This window comes from Thalassophryne amazonica, chromosome 5, assembly GCF_902500255.1.
Source record: "Thalassophryne amazonica chromosome 5, fThaAma1.1, whole genome shotgun sequence".
Classification (NCBI taxonomy): Eukaryota; Metazoa; Chordata; class Actinopteri; order Batrachoidiformes; family Batrachoididae; genus Thalassophryne; species Thalassophryne amazonica.
Genome location: NC_047107.1, coordinates 779,423 through 795,726, shown reverse-complemented (window position 1 = coordinate 795,726; position 16,304 = coordinate 779,423). Strand labels below are relative to the sequence as shown.

The 16,304-nt window shown below is 45.8% G+C and overlaps 1 protein-coding gene across 2 annotated transcripts in view; it reads left to right on the top strand.

Annotated features, from left to right (window-relative positions):
- ep400 (E1A binding protein p400) overlaps positions 1 to 16,304 on the top strand; it is a 231,378-nt gene that overhangs the window by 16,671 nt on the left and 198,403 nt on the right. The window contains exons 4-8 of one of the 2 annotated variants that reach the window (XM_034169640.1): positions 5,430 to 5,520; positions 5,779 to 5,898; positions 7,461 to 7,855; positions 7,939 to 8,241; positions 12,874 to 13,059. In XM_034169640.1, coding sequence (XP_034025531.1) covers positions 5,430 to 5,520; positions 5,779 to 5,898; positions 7,461 to 7,855; positions 7,939 to 8,241; positions 12,874 to 13,059 — 1,095 coding nt within the window. The remainder of the gene's footprint in view (positions 1 to 5,429; positions 5,521 to 5,778; positions 5,899 to 7,460; positions 7,856 to 7,938; positions 8,242 to 12,873; positions 13,060 to 16,304) is intronic. The other variant, XM_034169641.1, reaches the window with a different exon arrangement.

Sequence of the window (16,304 nt, the reverse complement as noted above, 5' to 3'; positions counted from 1 at the left end):
TCCGTCTTTATGATGAAATAATGCTGAATTCATGTGGAAATGATTTTTGTACAAAAGCTTCAGATATCTGTGGCTGATATAGATGATGACTGGAGGCAGTTTGAAGCAGAAATGACGTGAAAATCCGTGAACTGCGGCTAATGATGCACGCGCAGTGAAGACAGGGCAGACCGATTTTTAGGGTGGACAGTTCAGTCTGTGACACCGGATCACAAACACAAAGCAAATGCACAAAAATAAATAAGTAAATAAAAAATAAAGTCCCAAACACTGTCACCATCTTCATCACAAGCAATAAACTGCAGTATTAATAGTCACAGTTTATCGCTGTATTATATTTAGGAACCATTAATGTAACTAACGACATACCTGTATTGCGTTCACAAACACAAAACAAATGCAAGAAAACTAAATAAATAAAAATACTGACTTGAGCTGTTCACATACCATTTGTGTCCACAGTGTAACTTATTCCGGCTCATTAAGCCGTTGTGTTGCAGTTCGATTGTATGCATTGACCTGTGAACCGGAAGTGTTAGCTAGCTCTCCGCGCACTGACCATTCAGAACTGGCTTATTTGTAAAATCATTTGGTAACATCTGATGAGACGTCAGTGGTTATTCAGTCTCATGTTTTCATGTCCTGATCTTAGACTGAAGGATAACAGTTGGTAACAAGTTGTGTGAAAAGACTCTTCTCTGTGTTGGAAAAATTGACTTGATGCAACAAAAAACAGTCTTTTTCTAGATATTTTTTTGGTGGGTAAATGCACCAGAATGCATCTGAGATTTCATATTTTACTAGGGGAGAACCCCCAGGCCCTCCACCAGGGCCTTTGTGCCTTGTCAAAAAGTTTCAGTGTCCCCCCCCACGGCTGACTTTCATCACTGGTAAATAATAATGTGTGTGTGTGTGTGTGTGTGTATAAACACAGCAGCAGGCCACTCCCACCGCCCCCCTGTCTGCTGTGCGGAGCTGCGCCAACTGTGGCAACAGGTCCAGAGACTACGCTCGCTGTTTTGATGTGGAGCGCTCCGGCAACCCGCAAGGATACATTTATTGCGGAAAAATCCACAGCACCCGCTGCATGGTATCGGCAGCCGCAGAGCTCCGTGGCCATGACTTGTGCGGCTCCCACATCCGTACCCCCGGAGGCAATGAGCGAAGGGAGAGCACGCGCATTGTGTTCTGCATGTGTCTGTTTATAATCTTCCCGCCCATTAGAAAAAAGAGAGTGTTTACACAGGAGAGAAAAGTGAGAAAATGTTAATGCCTGTTTGAGAAAAGTGTATAAAGTGTGCAGTGAGGGGTTTTACAACCTTAAAACATCAATCAATCAATCAATTTTTTTTATATAGCGCCAAATCACAACAAACAGTTGCCCCAAGGCGCTTTATATTGTAAGGCAAGGCCATACAATAATTATGTAAAACCCCAACGGTCAAAACGACCCCCTGTGAGCAAGCACTTGGCTACAGTGGGAAGGAAAAACTCCCTTTTAACAGGAAGAAACCTCCAGCAGAACCAGGCTCAGGGAGGGGCAGTCTTCTGCTGGGACTGGTTGGGGCTGAGGGAGAGAACCGGGAAAAAGACATGCTGTGGAGGGGAGCAGAGATCGATCACTAATGATTAAATGCAGAGTGGTGCATACAGAGCAAAAAGAGAAAGAAACAGTGCATCATGGGAACCCCCCAGCAGTCTACGTCTATAGCAGCATAACTAAGGGATGGTTCAGGGTCACCTGATCCAGCCCTAACTATAAGCTTTAGCAAAAAGGAAAGTTTTAAGCCTAATCTTAAAAGTAGAGAGGGTGTCTGTCTCCCTGATCTGAATTGGGAGCTGGTTCCACAGGAGAGGAGCCTGAAAGCTGAAGGCTCTGCCTCCCATTCTACTCTTACAAACCCTAGGAACTACAAGTAAGCCTGCAGTCTGAGAGCGAAGCGCTCTATTGGGGTGATATGGTACTACGAGGTCCCTAAGATAAGATGGGACCTGATTATTCAAAACCTTATAAGTAAGAAGAAGAATTTTAAATTCTATTCTAGAATTAACAGGAAGCCAATGAAGAGAGGCCAATATGGGTGAGATATGTTCTCTCCTTCTAGTCCCCGTCAGTACTCTAGCTGCAGCATTTTGAATTAACTGAAGGCTTTTTAGGGAACTTTTAGGACAACCTGATAATAATGAATTACAATAGTCCAGCCTAGAGGAAATAAATGCATGAATTAGTTTTTCAGCATCACTCTGGGACAAGACCTTTCTGATTTTAGAGATATTGCGTAAATGCAAAAAAGCAGTCCTACATATTTGTTTAATATGCGCTTTGAATGACATATCCTGATCAAAAATGACTCCAAGATTTCTCACAGTATTACCAGAGATCAGGGTAATGCCATCCAGAGTAAGGATCTGGTTAGACACCATGTTTCTAAGGTTTGTGGGGCCAAGTACAATAACTTCAGTTTTATCTGAGTTTAAAAGCAGGAAATTAGAGGTCATCCATGTCTTTATGTCTGTAAGACAATCCTGCAGTTTAGCTAATTGGTGTGTGTCCTCTGGCTTCATGGATAGATAAAGCTGGGTATCATCTGCGTAACAATGAAAATTTAAGCAATACGTCTAATAATACTGCCAAACATCTATAATAATTGTAAAAAATAATACTGACTACCCCTGCGACTGACTGGCATCCTGTCCAGGGTGTACCCTGCCTCACGCTCTATGACTGCTGTGATAGGCTCCAGCCCCCCGCGACCCTTAATTGGACTATGCGGTAGATGAATGAATGAATGGGGAAAAAAAATGCTGACTACTTTGCAGATTTCGCCTATTGTGGGTTATTTTTACAACGTAACTCCCGCGATAAACGAGGGACCACTCTGTGTGTGTGTGTGTGTGTGTGTGTATGTATGTATGTATGTATACATATATATATATATATATATCCATCCATTTTCTTCTGCTTTATCCGGAGTCGGGTCGCGGGGGCAGCAGCTCAAGCAAAGCCGCCCAGACCTCCTGATCCACACACACCTCGCCCAGCTCCTCCGGGGGAACCCCAAGGTTTTCCCAAGCCAGCCAAGAGATGTAGTCCCTCCATCGTGTCCTGGGTCTTCCCCGGGGCCTCCTCCCAATGGGACGTGCCCGGAACACCTCTCCAGCGAGGCGTCTAGGGGGCATCGGGAAAAGATGCCAGAGCCACCTCAACTGACTCCTTTCGACGTGGAGGAGCAGCGTTTCGACTCCAAGCTCCTCCCGAGTGACCGAGCTCCTCACCCTGCCACCCTGCGGAGGAAACTCATCTCGGCCGCTTGTACTCGCCATCTTGTTCTTTCGGTCATGAGCCAAATCTCATGACCATAGATGAGGATCGGAATGTAGATCGATCGGTAAATTGAGAGCTTTGCCCGGTGACAAAGGGCAGCCCTGGCGGAGGCCAGCGTGCAGTGGAAACAGGTTTGACTTACTACCGGCAATGCGAACCAAGCTCCTGATGCGGTCGTACAGGGACCAGATTGCCCTTAGCAAAGTACCCCGGACCCCGTACTCCCGGAGCACTCCCCACAGGGTGCCCCGAGGGACACGGTCGAACGCCTTCTCCAGATCCACAAAACACGTGGACTGGTTGGGCGAACTCCCATGAACCCTCGAGCACCCGATGGAGCGTGTAGAGCTGGTCCAGTGTGCTGCGACCAGGACGAAAACCACACTGCTCCTCCTGAATCCGAGGTTCGACCATCGGTCGAATTCTCCTCTCCAGTACTCTGGAATAGACCTTACCGGGGAGGCTGAGAAGTGTGATTCCCCCTATAGTTGGAACACTCCCTCCGGTCCCCCTTCTTAAACAGAGGGTCCACCATTTGGAGTTTCAGCTCCCTCCAAAGATTTTCTATTGAGTTCAGGTCTGGAGACTGGCCAGGCCACTCCAGGACCTTGAAATGCTTCTTACGGAGCCCCTCCTTAGTTGCCCTGGCTGTGTGTTTGGGGTCATTGTCATGCTGGAAGACCCAGCCATGATCCATCTTCAATGCTCTTACTGAGGGAAGGAGGCTGTTTGCCAAAATCTCGTAATACATGACCCCATCCATCCTCCCTTCAATATGGTGCAGTTGTCCTGTCCCCTTTGCGGAAGTGTGAGATCTTGCATGGAATCCCAGACCGAGGGAGATTGACAGTCATCTTGTGTTTCTTCCACTTTCTAATAAATAATCCTAACAGTTGTTGTCTTCTACCAAGCTGCTTGCCTGTTGTCCTGTAGTCCATCCCAGCCTTGTGCAGGTCTACAGTTTTGTCCCTGGTGTCCTTAGACAGCTCTTTGGTCTTGGCTATGGTGGACAGGTTGGAGTGTGATTGATTGTGTGAACAGGTGTCTTTTATACAGGTAACAAGTTCAAACAGGTGCAGTTAATACAGGTAAAGAGTGCAGAATAAGAGGGCTTCTTAAAGAAAAATTAACAGGTCTGTGAGAGACAGAATTCTTGCTGGTTGGTAGGTGTTCAAATACTTATTTGCAGCAGTAACATACAAATAAATTATTAAAAAAATCATACATTGTGATTTCCGGATTTTTTTTTTTTTTAAGATTATGTCTCTCACAGTGGACATGCACCTAAGATGAAAATTTCAGATCCCTCCATGATTTCTAAGTGGGAGAACTTGCAAAACTGCAGGGTGTTCAAATACTTATTTTCCTCACTGTATCTCACTCGTACATACACACACTTAGCACTGGGATACAAATTAAACAACTGCAAATTATAACAGAGACTATGCTCATATGGCCAAGGGTATTTTAACATTACGTTATTCCTTATCTTGGTAAATAAAATTTAAAAATCACTTATTTATTCAAATTGCACGCTTTCAAGATTATATCATTGCACAGGCTGACATCATGATTACAATGTTCAAAGTTAGAAAGTTTATTTCATGGAAAAATGGCATAGCTTTGCCTCTTACACAGACACGTCAGAAAATGCCAAAAAACAAAACAAACGTGTAAGATGTTTCACAGCCCACCCCCTCCCCCCCAAAAATCCCAAAGCTATTAAGTTCATCGCTAGAGAGGAGGAAAGAAACCAGATTTGTGTTTAAGATGATAAATGAGATCTATTGATTCCCAAAATTATTGGTAATAAATAATCGATAAATCACTGAATCATTGTAGCTGAAATTGTGAAGCACTTTGACCACCTGTATCAGACAGGAAAGCATTTAGCAACTGTGATAAGATACCAGTATCCAGTGGATGTTTCTTTGGTCAAAGGGCACAAAAGTCATCAAATGTGGGTGATATAAAAGTAGGATTCTTTTTATTCTTTAATTGATGCCCTTCATCCTGATGTTCTGCCAATGCTGAAACATGCCTGTGCTGACTTTTTAACCTGATGACAAACAGCTTAAATGACAGATTTGTTTTGTAATTCCAGGGTCACCAAGGGGGTGCAGCTGCCGCCACCACCATTTCAAACCCTGGAGACATGGATGCCTTTAAGAGGCAACAAGCTCTGGTGCAAGCAGGTAGGGCAAGGATTGTAGAGAGGCACGTCCCTTACGTTGCTTTGTTTCCTCCCTGTTTGCTTTGTTCTTTTGTTCTTGTTTGTTTTATTTTCTCCCTCTAATTGCTTCTGCTTTTAGAAGTAGCATCCTCTACTAGCGCTCTGTGTTGAAGTCACATCCCAAAGGGAGCAGAGGTGACCTGCAAGGTCTTCAGAAGGTCACTGCTCTATGCCGAGTGCTTTTTCCCGTTTTGAGGGTATTGTGTGTTTTAAATCCCAGATCAGGCTAAGAGGTCCCGGATTGACGTTGGTCGCCATGGGCTGATTTTCCAGCATCCTGGTGTAGCTCCTTTAGGATCTCCTGGCGTTCCGCTCCAGCAGCTTATGCCAACTGCGCAAGGTAGGAGTGCTACTACCAGGCCATTTTGTGTTCTGTTCGATGCTGCTGGACGTGACCACCTTCTCAAAATAAGGAGCTTTAAAAAGCCAAACCAAACATTTCAACTTCTACAAACAGCTTCCAAGCAGCATCAGCAAACAGATCTTCATCGATCTGCTGGATTTCTCAGCAGTCCACAGGAAGTTCAGGCTTAGCTCTACCAGCAGCAGCAGCAGCAGCTCTTTCTGTCAGCCTAAATGGGGAAGAAGACAACCCAAGTCTGAAGAAGAGTAGCCACTCGATGGGAAGATGCCATGTCTTATGATTTTCCTTTTTTGTTTTGACTATCGATCATCCCTTTTTATCCATCTCTTCTTTGTTCCTGTAAGCTGTCATTGTAGGACATGACCTTCCTGCGCTGATGGACTCCAGCTCATTTGGAGGTGGATCACACACAGTGGGAACCCTGTTGGAATAATCCTCTGGGTTTCACTCCTTTTCCCATGTGATCAGTCCACTTGCCATCTTCATTTTGGTTTCCCATTGCCATTCCTTCATGACTCTTTCCCTCTGTGCACACTGGTCCTTGTATCATCACAACCAGCACTCAGGCTCCTCATCCGTCAACCCACGTGTCTTTGTTTTCGTTTCACATTTGAGTTCTGTCCATGGTACTTCATGGCATTTTGTTCTGACTTGGCTTCTTTCCCTCAGTCTAAGTAGGCGGGGAATCAGGAGGCGGAGTTGTGTTGGCGGCACGGGTTGTTGCCGTTGTGGTGTTGTGGGTGTGTCAGGGCCAGATGGTGAGACGGGCAGGGAGGTAAGGCAGGCGCTGCTTTAGTGTGCACAGCTCCGCTCAGACCTGCTGTCTGCAGCACCCTGTGTGTTTGTGTGTGTGTGTGTGTCTTTGTGCTCACCTCTCTGTTTTGTTGCTGTGTGAGACATTCAGGTGTCTCACTTCCTGCTACAGTGACATTGCTTCATGCGTGACTAAGGTGGCGTTTGATTTTTATTTATTTTTGTGTGTGTGTGTGTTCGCTCAGTGTTTTTATTTTCTGTTTCCTGTCTTTGTTCAGTTTTTTTCATTCCTGTCTTCCCTCTGAAAACCTTTCTTATTGCATGCATCCTTCTTGAACTTTTTGAAATGCAACGTTTTGATTTTGCATTAATGTAGAATTTTCTTTGAGAGACCTGTAGATGATCACGTTGATTTCATTATTTCTGTAATCATTTTGCTGTATGAGTTTCATGAGTTTCCGCCCAGATAGTTTACTGCTGATTCATACAGTGTATCTCGCTTATTAAGGCCAGGTTCTGAGGAGTTTAACTAGTTATCCAGCATGAAAACACATAACTTAAAGAGCTCTTTGACAAATCCAATATCAGAGACAAGCTTTTCTGATCAGGCCCTTTAATAAAGACCTGATTATGCCCTTTGTCTGTCTGTCTGTCTCTGTGTGTGTGTGTGCGTGTGCGTGTGTGTGTGCGTGTGTGTGTGCGTGTGTGTGTGCGTGTGTGTGTGTGTGTGTTGCTCTCTGCACCACCCCTTTGTTTGTCTTTTAATTTGGTTACTGTCTGTACAGGCGGGATGCCGCCAACTCCCCAAACAGTGCAGATAGCAGGACAGAAGCAGAACCAGCAGCAGTATGACCCGTCCAAAGGCCCTCCAGTGCAGAATGCTGCCAGCCTGCACACCCCTCCGCCCCAGCTGCCGGGCAGATTGCCTCAGGGCCCCCTCCCCATGGGGGGCTTGCCCATCACGCTCTCTCAGCAGGCTCAGCTGGTGGAGAGCACGGTCCAGCCCGGTGCTCAGCTCCAGCCCCAGATGAAGGTGCAAGCTGGTGGCCCTATCCTGGCCCCAGTGAACCCCCACACACAGCTGCAAGCCCAGCTCCAGCAGCAGATGCAGACGGGACTTCATATCCAGTTACAGCCCCAGCAGCAGCAGTCCCAGGCTGTGCTCCAGCCAGCACAAGTGGTTAGTCTGAAATCAAACTTTGAATAGATTGTCCATGAAGAAGACAAGACGCAGCAAACAGGACTCATTTTTTTTCTCTGCAGACGGTGGCTCTTGCTCGCCCTGGTACAGAGTCAAACCAGCCGGTTCACAGGATGATGGCTGGTGCCCTCACGGTCACACCCATGTCTTCTGCTCCTGTCTCTGCACCCAGTGCTGTTCCACCGAATCATACTATGAGCCCGCTCCGCCCTATTTGTTCCGGTGCCAGTCCAAGCACTCAGTCCAAACTGACCGGAGCCAATGGCGTCTCTGCAGTCAGAATTGGTGTCCAGTGTGGTCAAAATGCGGCAATGCAGTCCACACAAGAGGCTTTGCAGGATAAACAAGTCGAGCAGGCTAAACTGGTGAGTTTGGAATTCAAAGTCAGCTTTATTGTCAAATATGCTATACATGCTCGACATACAGCACAGATGAAATTTCAGTCCTCTCAGACCCACGGTGCAGAGTATAGAATAAAAAGTACTACTAAGCTAAGTAAAAAATTTACCTTAAATATTACTGATTTACAAAATACAAATAATATAAAACAGTATAAACAGTGTAGGTTGTGTAAGTATAACAGTATGATGCTGTTGTGCAAATGGTAAATGGCAAAAGTGTACTTTTGTAAACAGTATGACATTAAATACGATAGTGCAGTGGATAACAGTGTAATACAGTGTAATACGGTGGTGCAAGTGGCAGTATGCTGATGATACTGCAATGATTGTGTACTAATGTTCCAGTATCAGTACGGGCAGTCCTGATATGGATGCAATAGTGCAATTGGGGAGGATAAAGTGAGGTGTGCGTGTGCATGCAGGGTCAGTGGGGGGGAGAGAAGGGAGGGTGTTGAGCATCCTGACTGCCTGGTTTAGGAAACTGTCTTTGAGCCTGCTGGTTTTTGCCTGGAAACTCTGCAGTCTCCTCCCCGACGGCAGAAGGGTAAAAAGTCTGTGAGTTGGGTGGGTGGGATCACCTGCGATCCTGGTGGCTTTGCAGGTGAGGCGGGTGTGGTAGATGTCCAGGAGAGAGGAACACCGATGATCTTTCCAGCTGCTTTCACAGTGCGCTGCAGGGTCTTGCAGCAGGATACGGTGCAGGCAACGTACCACACAGTGATGCTGCTGGTCAGGATGCTCTCGATGGTACCCCTGTAGAAGGAGTAGATGATGGGGGTCGGGGCTCTTGCTTTCCTCAGTTTCTGCAGAAAGTAGAGTTGCTGTTGGGCTTTTTTGGCCAGAGATGTGGCGTTGATGTTCCAGGACAGGTCTTGGGAGATGTGTACACCCAGGAACTTTTTGCTGCTCACCTGCTTCACCATTGATGGTTAGTGGAGCATGCTGAGCGGGCTCTCTCCTGAAGTCCACGACAATCTCCTTCGTCTTCTCCACGTTCAGGTGGCGCTTGTTGTCCGTGCACCACGTGGCCAGGCGGCTCACCTCACTCCTGTAGCTTGTCTCATCGTTGTTGTTGATGAGAATCACCACAGTCGTGTCGTCTGCGAACTTGATGAAGAGGTTGGAACTGGATGTAGGTGTACAGTTGTGGTTCAGCAGAGTGAAGAGGAGGGGGCTCAGCACACATCCTTGGGGGGCTCCTGTGTTCAGCGTGATGGTGCTGGAGGTGTTGCTGCCAACCCAAACTGCTTGTGGTCTCCCCATCAGAAAGTCCAGCAGCCCGTTGCACAGGGAGGTGTTGAGTCCCAGCTGGACTAGTTTGTGGATGAGCTGCTGGATTGTATTGAATGCTGAGCCGAAGTTGAACAGCATTCTGACGTGTTAGTCCTTGGTCTCCAGGTGAGTGAGGGCTGAGTGGAGGGCAGTGGAGATAGCATCGTCGGTCGAGTGGTTGCACCGATATGCAAACTGGTAGGGGTCCAGTGCGGGGAGGAGGGCAGATTTGATGTGGTCCATGACTAGCCGCTTGAAGCACTTCATAATGATGGGAGTGAATGCAACCGGGTGGTAGTCATTGTAGCAGGAGGGAGACGACTTCTTCGTCACCGGGATGATGGTGGTGGCTTTGAGGCACGTCGGGACAACAGCTTGTCTCAGCGAGATGTTGAAGATGTCCGTGAGGACATCCATGAGCTCCTCAGCACAGTCTCTCAGGACCCGACCAGGAATATCGTCGGGACCGGGAGCTTTCCTCGCGTTGATCCTCCTGAGTATTTGCCTGACGCTATCTGAAGGTAGTGACAGCACCTGGACGTCAGAAGGCGAAGGGATCTTCTGTGCTGGAATGTTGTTGTCTGCCTCAAAGTGAGCGAAGAAGTTGTTCAGCTGATTCAGCAGAGAGGGGGAGTTATCGCAGGTTTGCGGGGTGGGCTTATAGTCTATGATGGTCTGAATACACTTCCATAGATTCCTCCGCCGCAGGACTTTCCCCCCTCGACAAGCATTCTGTCCGCCCGGTAGCATGTTAGCCACGCTAGCTGGATAGCATGGTCCGGGGCGCTATCGTTGAGCCATGTTTCCACAAAAACAAAGACACAAATTCCTTTTACGTGTCCAGTTTCCAACTAGAGCCTGACTGATACATCGGTTGGCTGATAATATCAGCTGACATGAGTTTTTCACAAACATATCTGTATCAGTGTTATTTTTGGTGATATGAAAACTTTTGTGTTAATGCAGAAAAATACTTTGTCGTTTAAAAATGGTGTCATTACATATTTTGTCCAGCAGAGGGTGTTCCAGTGACAGTTTATAGAGTACTTTGAATGGAGAGTAGCGTCAACTCAGAACATGGCACCATTTTGTGTCAAACTGCGTTGAACTACTGAATGAACCTTTTTATGTTTTCAGCGTTTTTTAAATCATTTAACCACATACAGCAACACATCCAGGTACAGGTGCTATCAGATAAATATAATAAAGAAAAAATAGTTAAGCTATCAAATTTACAATTTACAATGTAAACCATTGTAATTAATTAATTAATTAATTTCTAGCCTGATTCATGCTTTTGCACAGCTGTAACTGTGTGTCATGAAGTGACGTGTGTGACAGTTTTAAAGTTCTCCGTCTCTGGATTTTGCTTTATTCTGGACTAATTTGACCCCCAACAAGCTTTTCTTTCTATAATCATCACCTCCAAATCAAAGGTAAGTTGAGTATTTTCCTCTTTTACCAACTTTGTGCTGTAAATGCGATGCAGACTTTTCTGATCCATTTATCAGTGTGTACGCTGTAAAAACTATTATAATATGATGGCAGACGAAGCAGCAAAGTGTCAAATCACAAGCCTTTTGTGTCTGATTTAACAGGTGCACGTCAGGCAGATTTTTTTTGGTGGGTAAATAGAGCTGAAAATGCACCAGAATGCATCTGAGATTACAGTTTTGGTTGGGGGGCACTCACATCACTGGGGCTTTGTGTGCTTCCATGTTTCAAAGTTTTACAAGTTCAACATGATGGTCATAAAACATCTGATTTCCAGTGTCGCCTTTGTGTTTCTTGATGCTTTGATTTGTCCAGTTACAGTCAGTAAGCCTTTAAGCATGGATGTTGCTAACAGCTAACAGTGGGGCTGGGTATTTCGTATTTCAAGAATCAACTCGATTCTGATTCTTAAGATTCAGAATAGATTATTTCAATTTGATCCGATGTGGATTAGTGTTATTAAAACATTTTTTGAGCTGTTGCCTGCTTTAATACTACTTCACAAAATTTGGCCCTCAAAATGCAGGCAGTAGTGTTTCAGACAGTTCTAAATTTTAAAAATGTTCCAGGGGAGAATGGGCCCGGTCTCCCCTACAAGACTTGTGCCTTTAACACTCACTGTGTGGCACACAGAACTTTACCCCCAAGACCTTTTCCCATAGCTGCTCGGCGAGCACTGGGGGGAAGTTCTCCTGAGTCCTGCAGCAGGAGAACCTTTCTCCTGTTCTCTCACAGTCCACACCAGAGAACCTTTGTGCGCTGTCCCACGGAAAAGGCACATTATGAGGAATGAAGAAAAAAAAACGACTGTGTAAATTAAACGGCGGACAATTCTCTTTTCTTGCTCACAACAACAGACAAGAGTCCCGGTAGTTATGATTGACATCTTTAAATGGCTTTGACAGAGGTTTATGAATAAATTGTGGGCACCCTGCTTCTAAATCAGAACCACCACGTCCACAATCAATGTAAAGAAATTACAATTTTCTGTTACGCACCCTAGGAAACAGTGTAACGGCCCAACTGATGCATAATTTTTCAGGCATGCTGGTATTTATATTTGTATTTGCAAACTGTATTTCTTTTTCTTTTTTTACTTTCACTGTGTGCTTCTTACCCCGTGTGCTGCTATACAGTGCTGCTTGGAACCTCAATTTCCCCGAGGGAGTCTTCCCAAGTGACCAGTAAAGTTCTGTCTAATCTAATCTAAAATGCTGGTGAGAAGTGCGTGTATTAAAAAAATTGATCTGTGGGAATTAAAATGAGAATTGATTTTAAAATTGGTGAATCGATCTTTTCAACCCAGCATTAGCTAGCGGTACTAACTGCTTCAAAGTCCCACGTCCGCACCACAGCTCTCCTGTTGAGATCGCTCACATGCCATAGCTTTCCTTCATGGTCACAGTCTTGCAAAATCTGATCAAGTTGCATGTTTTTAGCGTTGACGTTTAGACATAAAACATAGATGTCAAATACTGTTGAGAATGGGGAAATTCTGCTGACTGGTGAAGAAGCTTAAGGTGCACTTTTCATTTTAAAGCAGTGTGTCGTAACATGGCTTGGGCTCCCCCTACAGGTGTGAAACATAATCCTCCTTCAGAGGATTGTTGTAAATGAGGTCACCAAGCTGACAGACAGACAGACAGGCAGTAGTGTTTCTGAGGTCCGTGTTCTCTGCGTTCAGCAGATTTTTGTGTTGATGTTTGTAAACAAAAAACTGCATACGGCAGCCATTCTCCGTGGTGAAAGTTGGTTTACAATCAAAATGATTTCAAAGCCGTAATTTTAAGGTCAAACTTTTATTATAATGCTGTTATGTCAAATCCTCAGGAGAGTCAAGTGCATCAGTGCATCTCTGAGCTGAGGAAAGAGGGTCAGTGGTCTGCCAGCAGGCTCCCTAAACTCATGGAAGCCTCGCGTCCAAAGTCTCACTGGGACTACCTCTTGGAGGAGATGCAGTGGATGGCGGCTGACTTTGCCCAGGAGAGGAGATGGAAAGCCGCTGCTGCCAAGAAGGTATGGAGCTTCACTCAGGGTGCAATCATCCACACCCCTGTGGAATGTGTAGACTGTTGGAATTTGTGGTTTGGCCTGTCACCATAACAATTTTTTGGATGATAGTGTCCCAGAAGTAACTCCAATCAACTCATTACAGTCAGATTGTTTTGTCTTGTAAGTGCACACATTCAAAGAGATGAGCTCAACTTTGTGCTGCGCATTTAATCATATGTGCAAGTGACTTAATCATCATAAAATGATGCTGTTTCTCCATCAACCCAGGGCAACACGGTGTTCCATCACGTTATGTGGAGTAGCTCAAAACTGATCGTGTTTTCAGTGCGATTTGTCTGAAAACTACTGAACCAGATTTTTGTTGGAACTTGGTGGAAGAGTGGGGTGACCTGAGGAGGAAACCCTGAGCTGCTGGAGCAGATCTGATTCAGGGGTCTGATGGGATGTCATATTTTCATCTGTCATTGCAGCAGTAGCCAGGGATCCTCCAAAGAGGCCTGGTAGGACTTTGTATTCTGAAGTGCAGCCAGAACACAAGATGGTACTTTATTCATCCCATAGGAAATTCAAGTGTTTCGTAGCATCCATAAAAATACAAATACCATAGTTTCCGGACTACAGAGCACACCTGAATATTAGTTGCACCCACCAATTTTCAAAAGAAAAAAGAAATTGTACATAAATAAGCCACACTTGCCTGTAAGCCGCGGGTCTCCATGTTGAAATATGAGATATTTACACTGAGAACTGAGTAATTTAAGTTTTTCCTTGAGATTTCATTGCGTACAGCCAGTATCGGATTGAGTCTTTGGTAAATGAGATGTTAATGAGGCGCTGTGACTTTTTCGACTTGTTGCGCCAAGACAGTGGGGAAGAGTGGGGAGAGAAGACTCCGCTCCGCTAACTGATCTGACAGAGCAGCTGTGGCGCAAAGTGCCGCATAGCGACTTTTCTTCACTAAAATGAACAGGTAAGACCTTACATTTACACTATGTGTGAGTTTACACCACATGAGGAGCGCAGCTTTCAGGAAATCACATGACAGCATCAATTGACGTATTTGGACTGATGAAAAAGCCTGTAAAAATCCATAAATTAGCCGCAGCATTGTAAAAGCTGCAGTATTCAAAGCGTGTGAAAAAAGTAGCGGCTAATAGTCTGGACATTATGGTACCCATGAACTAAATCGTGCCATCCCCTATCTGCTGCACAGATAGGATGGCATCCTCCACTCCTACATTCTGTTGGTAGTCAAACTGTAGAGGGTCGAGTGCATGGCCAAACTGGGGTCCTAGGAGATGTAGCAGCAGCCGTTCAAAGGTCTTCATTAAGTGCGAGGTAAGAGCAACATGCCTGAAGTCATTAAGTTCTTTTGGATGTGCCTTCTTGGGGACCGGTATCAGACAAGATGTTTTCCACACAGTGGGTACAATCCCCCTTCACAGACTCATGTTGAAAACACACTGGAGTGGCTCGCCTAATTCCTGAGCACAGACCTTAATCATCCATGGTGAGACTCCATCAGGGCCAACAGCCTTGATTTTTCAGTCTTTTCAGGTCACTTCTGACTTGGTCAGAGCTGATTGTGGGGGGTGAAGGGCTACCAGTTATGCTTGGTAGCACAGCTAAGAAAATAGGGGGAGCTGGGATGGGAAGGGGGAAAGGGAGGTCAACGTTTGATAGGAAAGTGGAGGGGGTGTTATCTGAACAGTCAGTAGCCAGGGGATGTGTTTGAGCGGCCATCGCAGAAGTGGTAGTGGAAAAGTTGTTAACACAGGCATTAGCAGTAGAGTCTTTAGCAGGGGTGTGAGCAGCAGAGGCAGGAGCATGAGCAGCAGGAGCATGAGCAGCAGGGGTGTTAGCAGTAGAGTCGTTAGTAGGGGCGTAAGCAACAGGAGTATAAGCAGGGGCCTAAGTAGCAGAGGCGTTAGCAGCGGCGTGAGCAGCAGAGTAATTAGGATGGGCATTAGCAGCAGGGACGTTAGCAGAGTCGTTAGCAGGGGCCTAAAGCCCCTTTCACACCATGCCCACTTCAAGTTGCGTCGTGCGGCGTCATGATGACGCCTCGTGGAAGCAACCCAGTGCCGAGACGATGTAGCTCTACGCCACAACAGCGCGAGGGGTGCAAAGGATGAATCAAATCGGACGCTAAAAAATAAACATGTTTAATTATTTTTTGCGTCCTGTGCTCGATGCAGAAATTAAGTGGTTTCAGAGCAAGTCAGACCAATGCAAAGGCACTCAGCGTGACTGGAAGCCACGCCCTCACAATAGAACATGAGGGTGTGGCTTCCAATTTATGATTCCTGCTGTGTTTCATTGTTCCTGTAGTATAAATCATGCAGGATTGTTTTTATACCGTGTACACAATGCAGTGAAACTACACGCTCAAAAAGAGCACAGAAAAAAATGCTGCAGCTCCTTGCTCTTCTCTCACAAATGTGTTTAAATAAAGTCCATAAAAGTCCTGCTCAGAGACTGTTTGCCAGAGACAGGACATGTCCACATCCAGTAAAAAGTCTGGACATCTCCAGTCCACTCACGGATGATTCGTTCGTGCGCGCACATGTGAACAATTAAAAGAAAAAAAACTGCCTGGTTGCAGCTCCTTGTTCTCCCCTCAAACTCTCTCATCATTCTGTTAAATAAAGGACAAAAAAGGACATAAGTCCTGCTCACAGACTGATTGCCAGAGGTAGGATATGTCCACATCCAGTATAACTCCAGACATCTCCACATTTACTCACGTACGGTTCATTCGCGCGCAAGCATCTCACGGTCAAAGGAGGAAAGATAACAAGAACTCAGAGAACTCAGAGCGCAAACCTGCAGCCCTGCACAAGAACACATATAAAGTAGAAGAGAAATCAGAGTGCACAGTCTGGCTGTAGCCAAACTGTACACTCTGATTTCTCTGTGCAGAGAACGTATGTCCTCACCTTCTCTCTGCCCCCTGCTGCGCGCACCTGAAGCAGACATTCCTGCATCATCATGATGCCACATGAAGCAACTCGAAGCAGCCCTGGTGTAAAAGGGGCTGAAGCAGCAGAGTGGATAGTAGGGACCTAAAGGCCCCCTGACACGAGCATGTCTTTGACTCATGCACTAGCACGACCTGTGCCGTGCTGGAGCGTAAACCCGTCTTTAACAGGTGCAGACAGGACGTGAGAGGGGTGCCGGTGCATGCTATTGCGCGCAGAGAATTTTGAAATGTTCAAAAAAATCTTTCACGCATAAATGTCATGCTA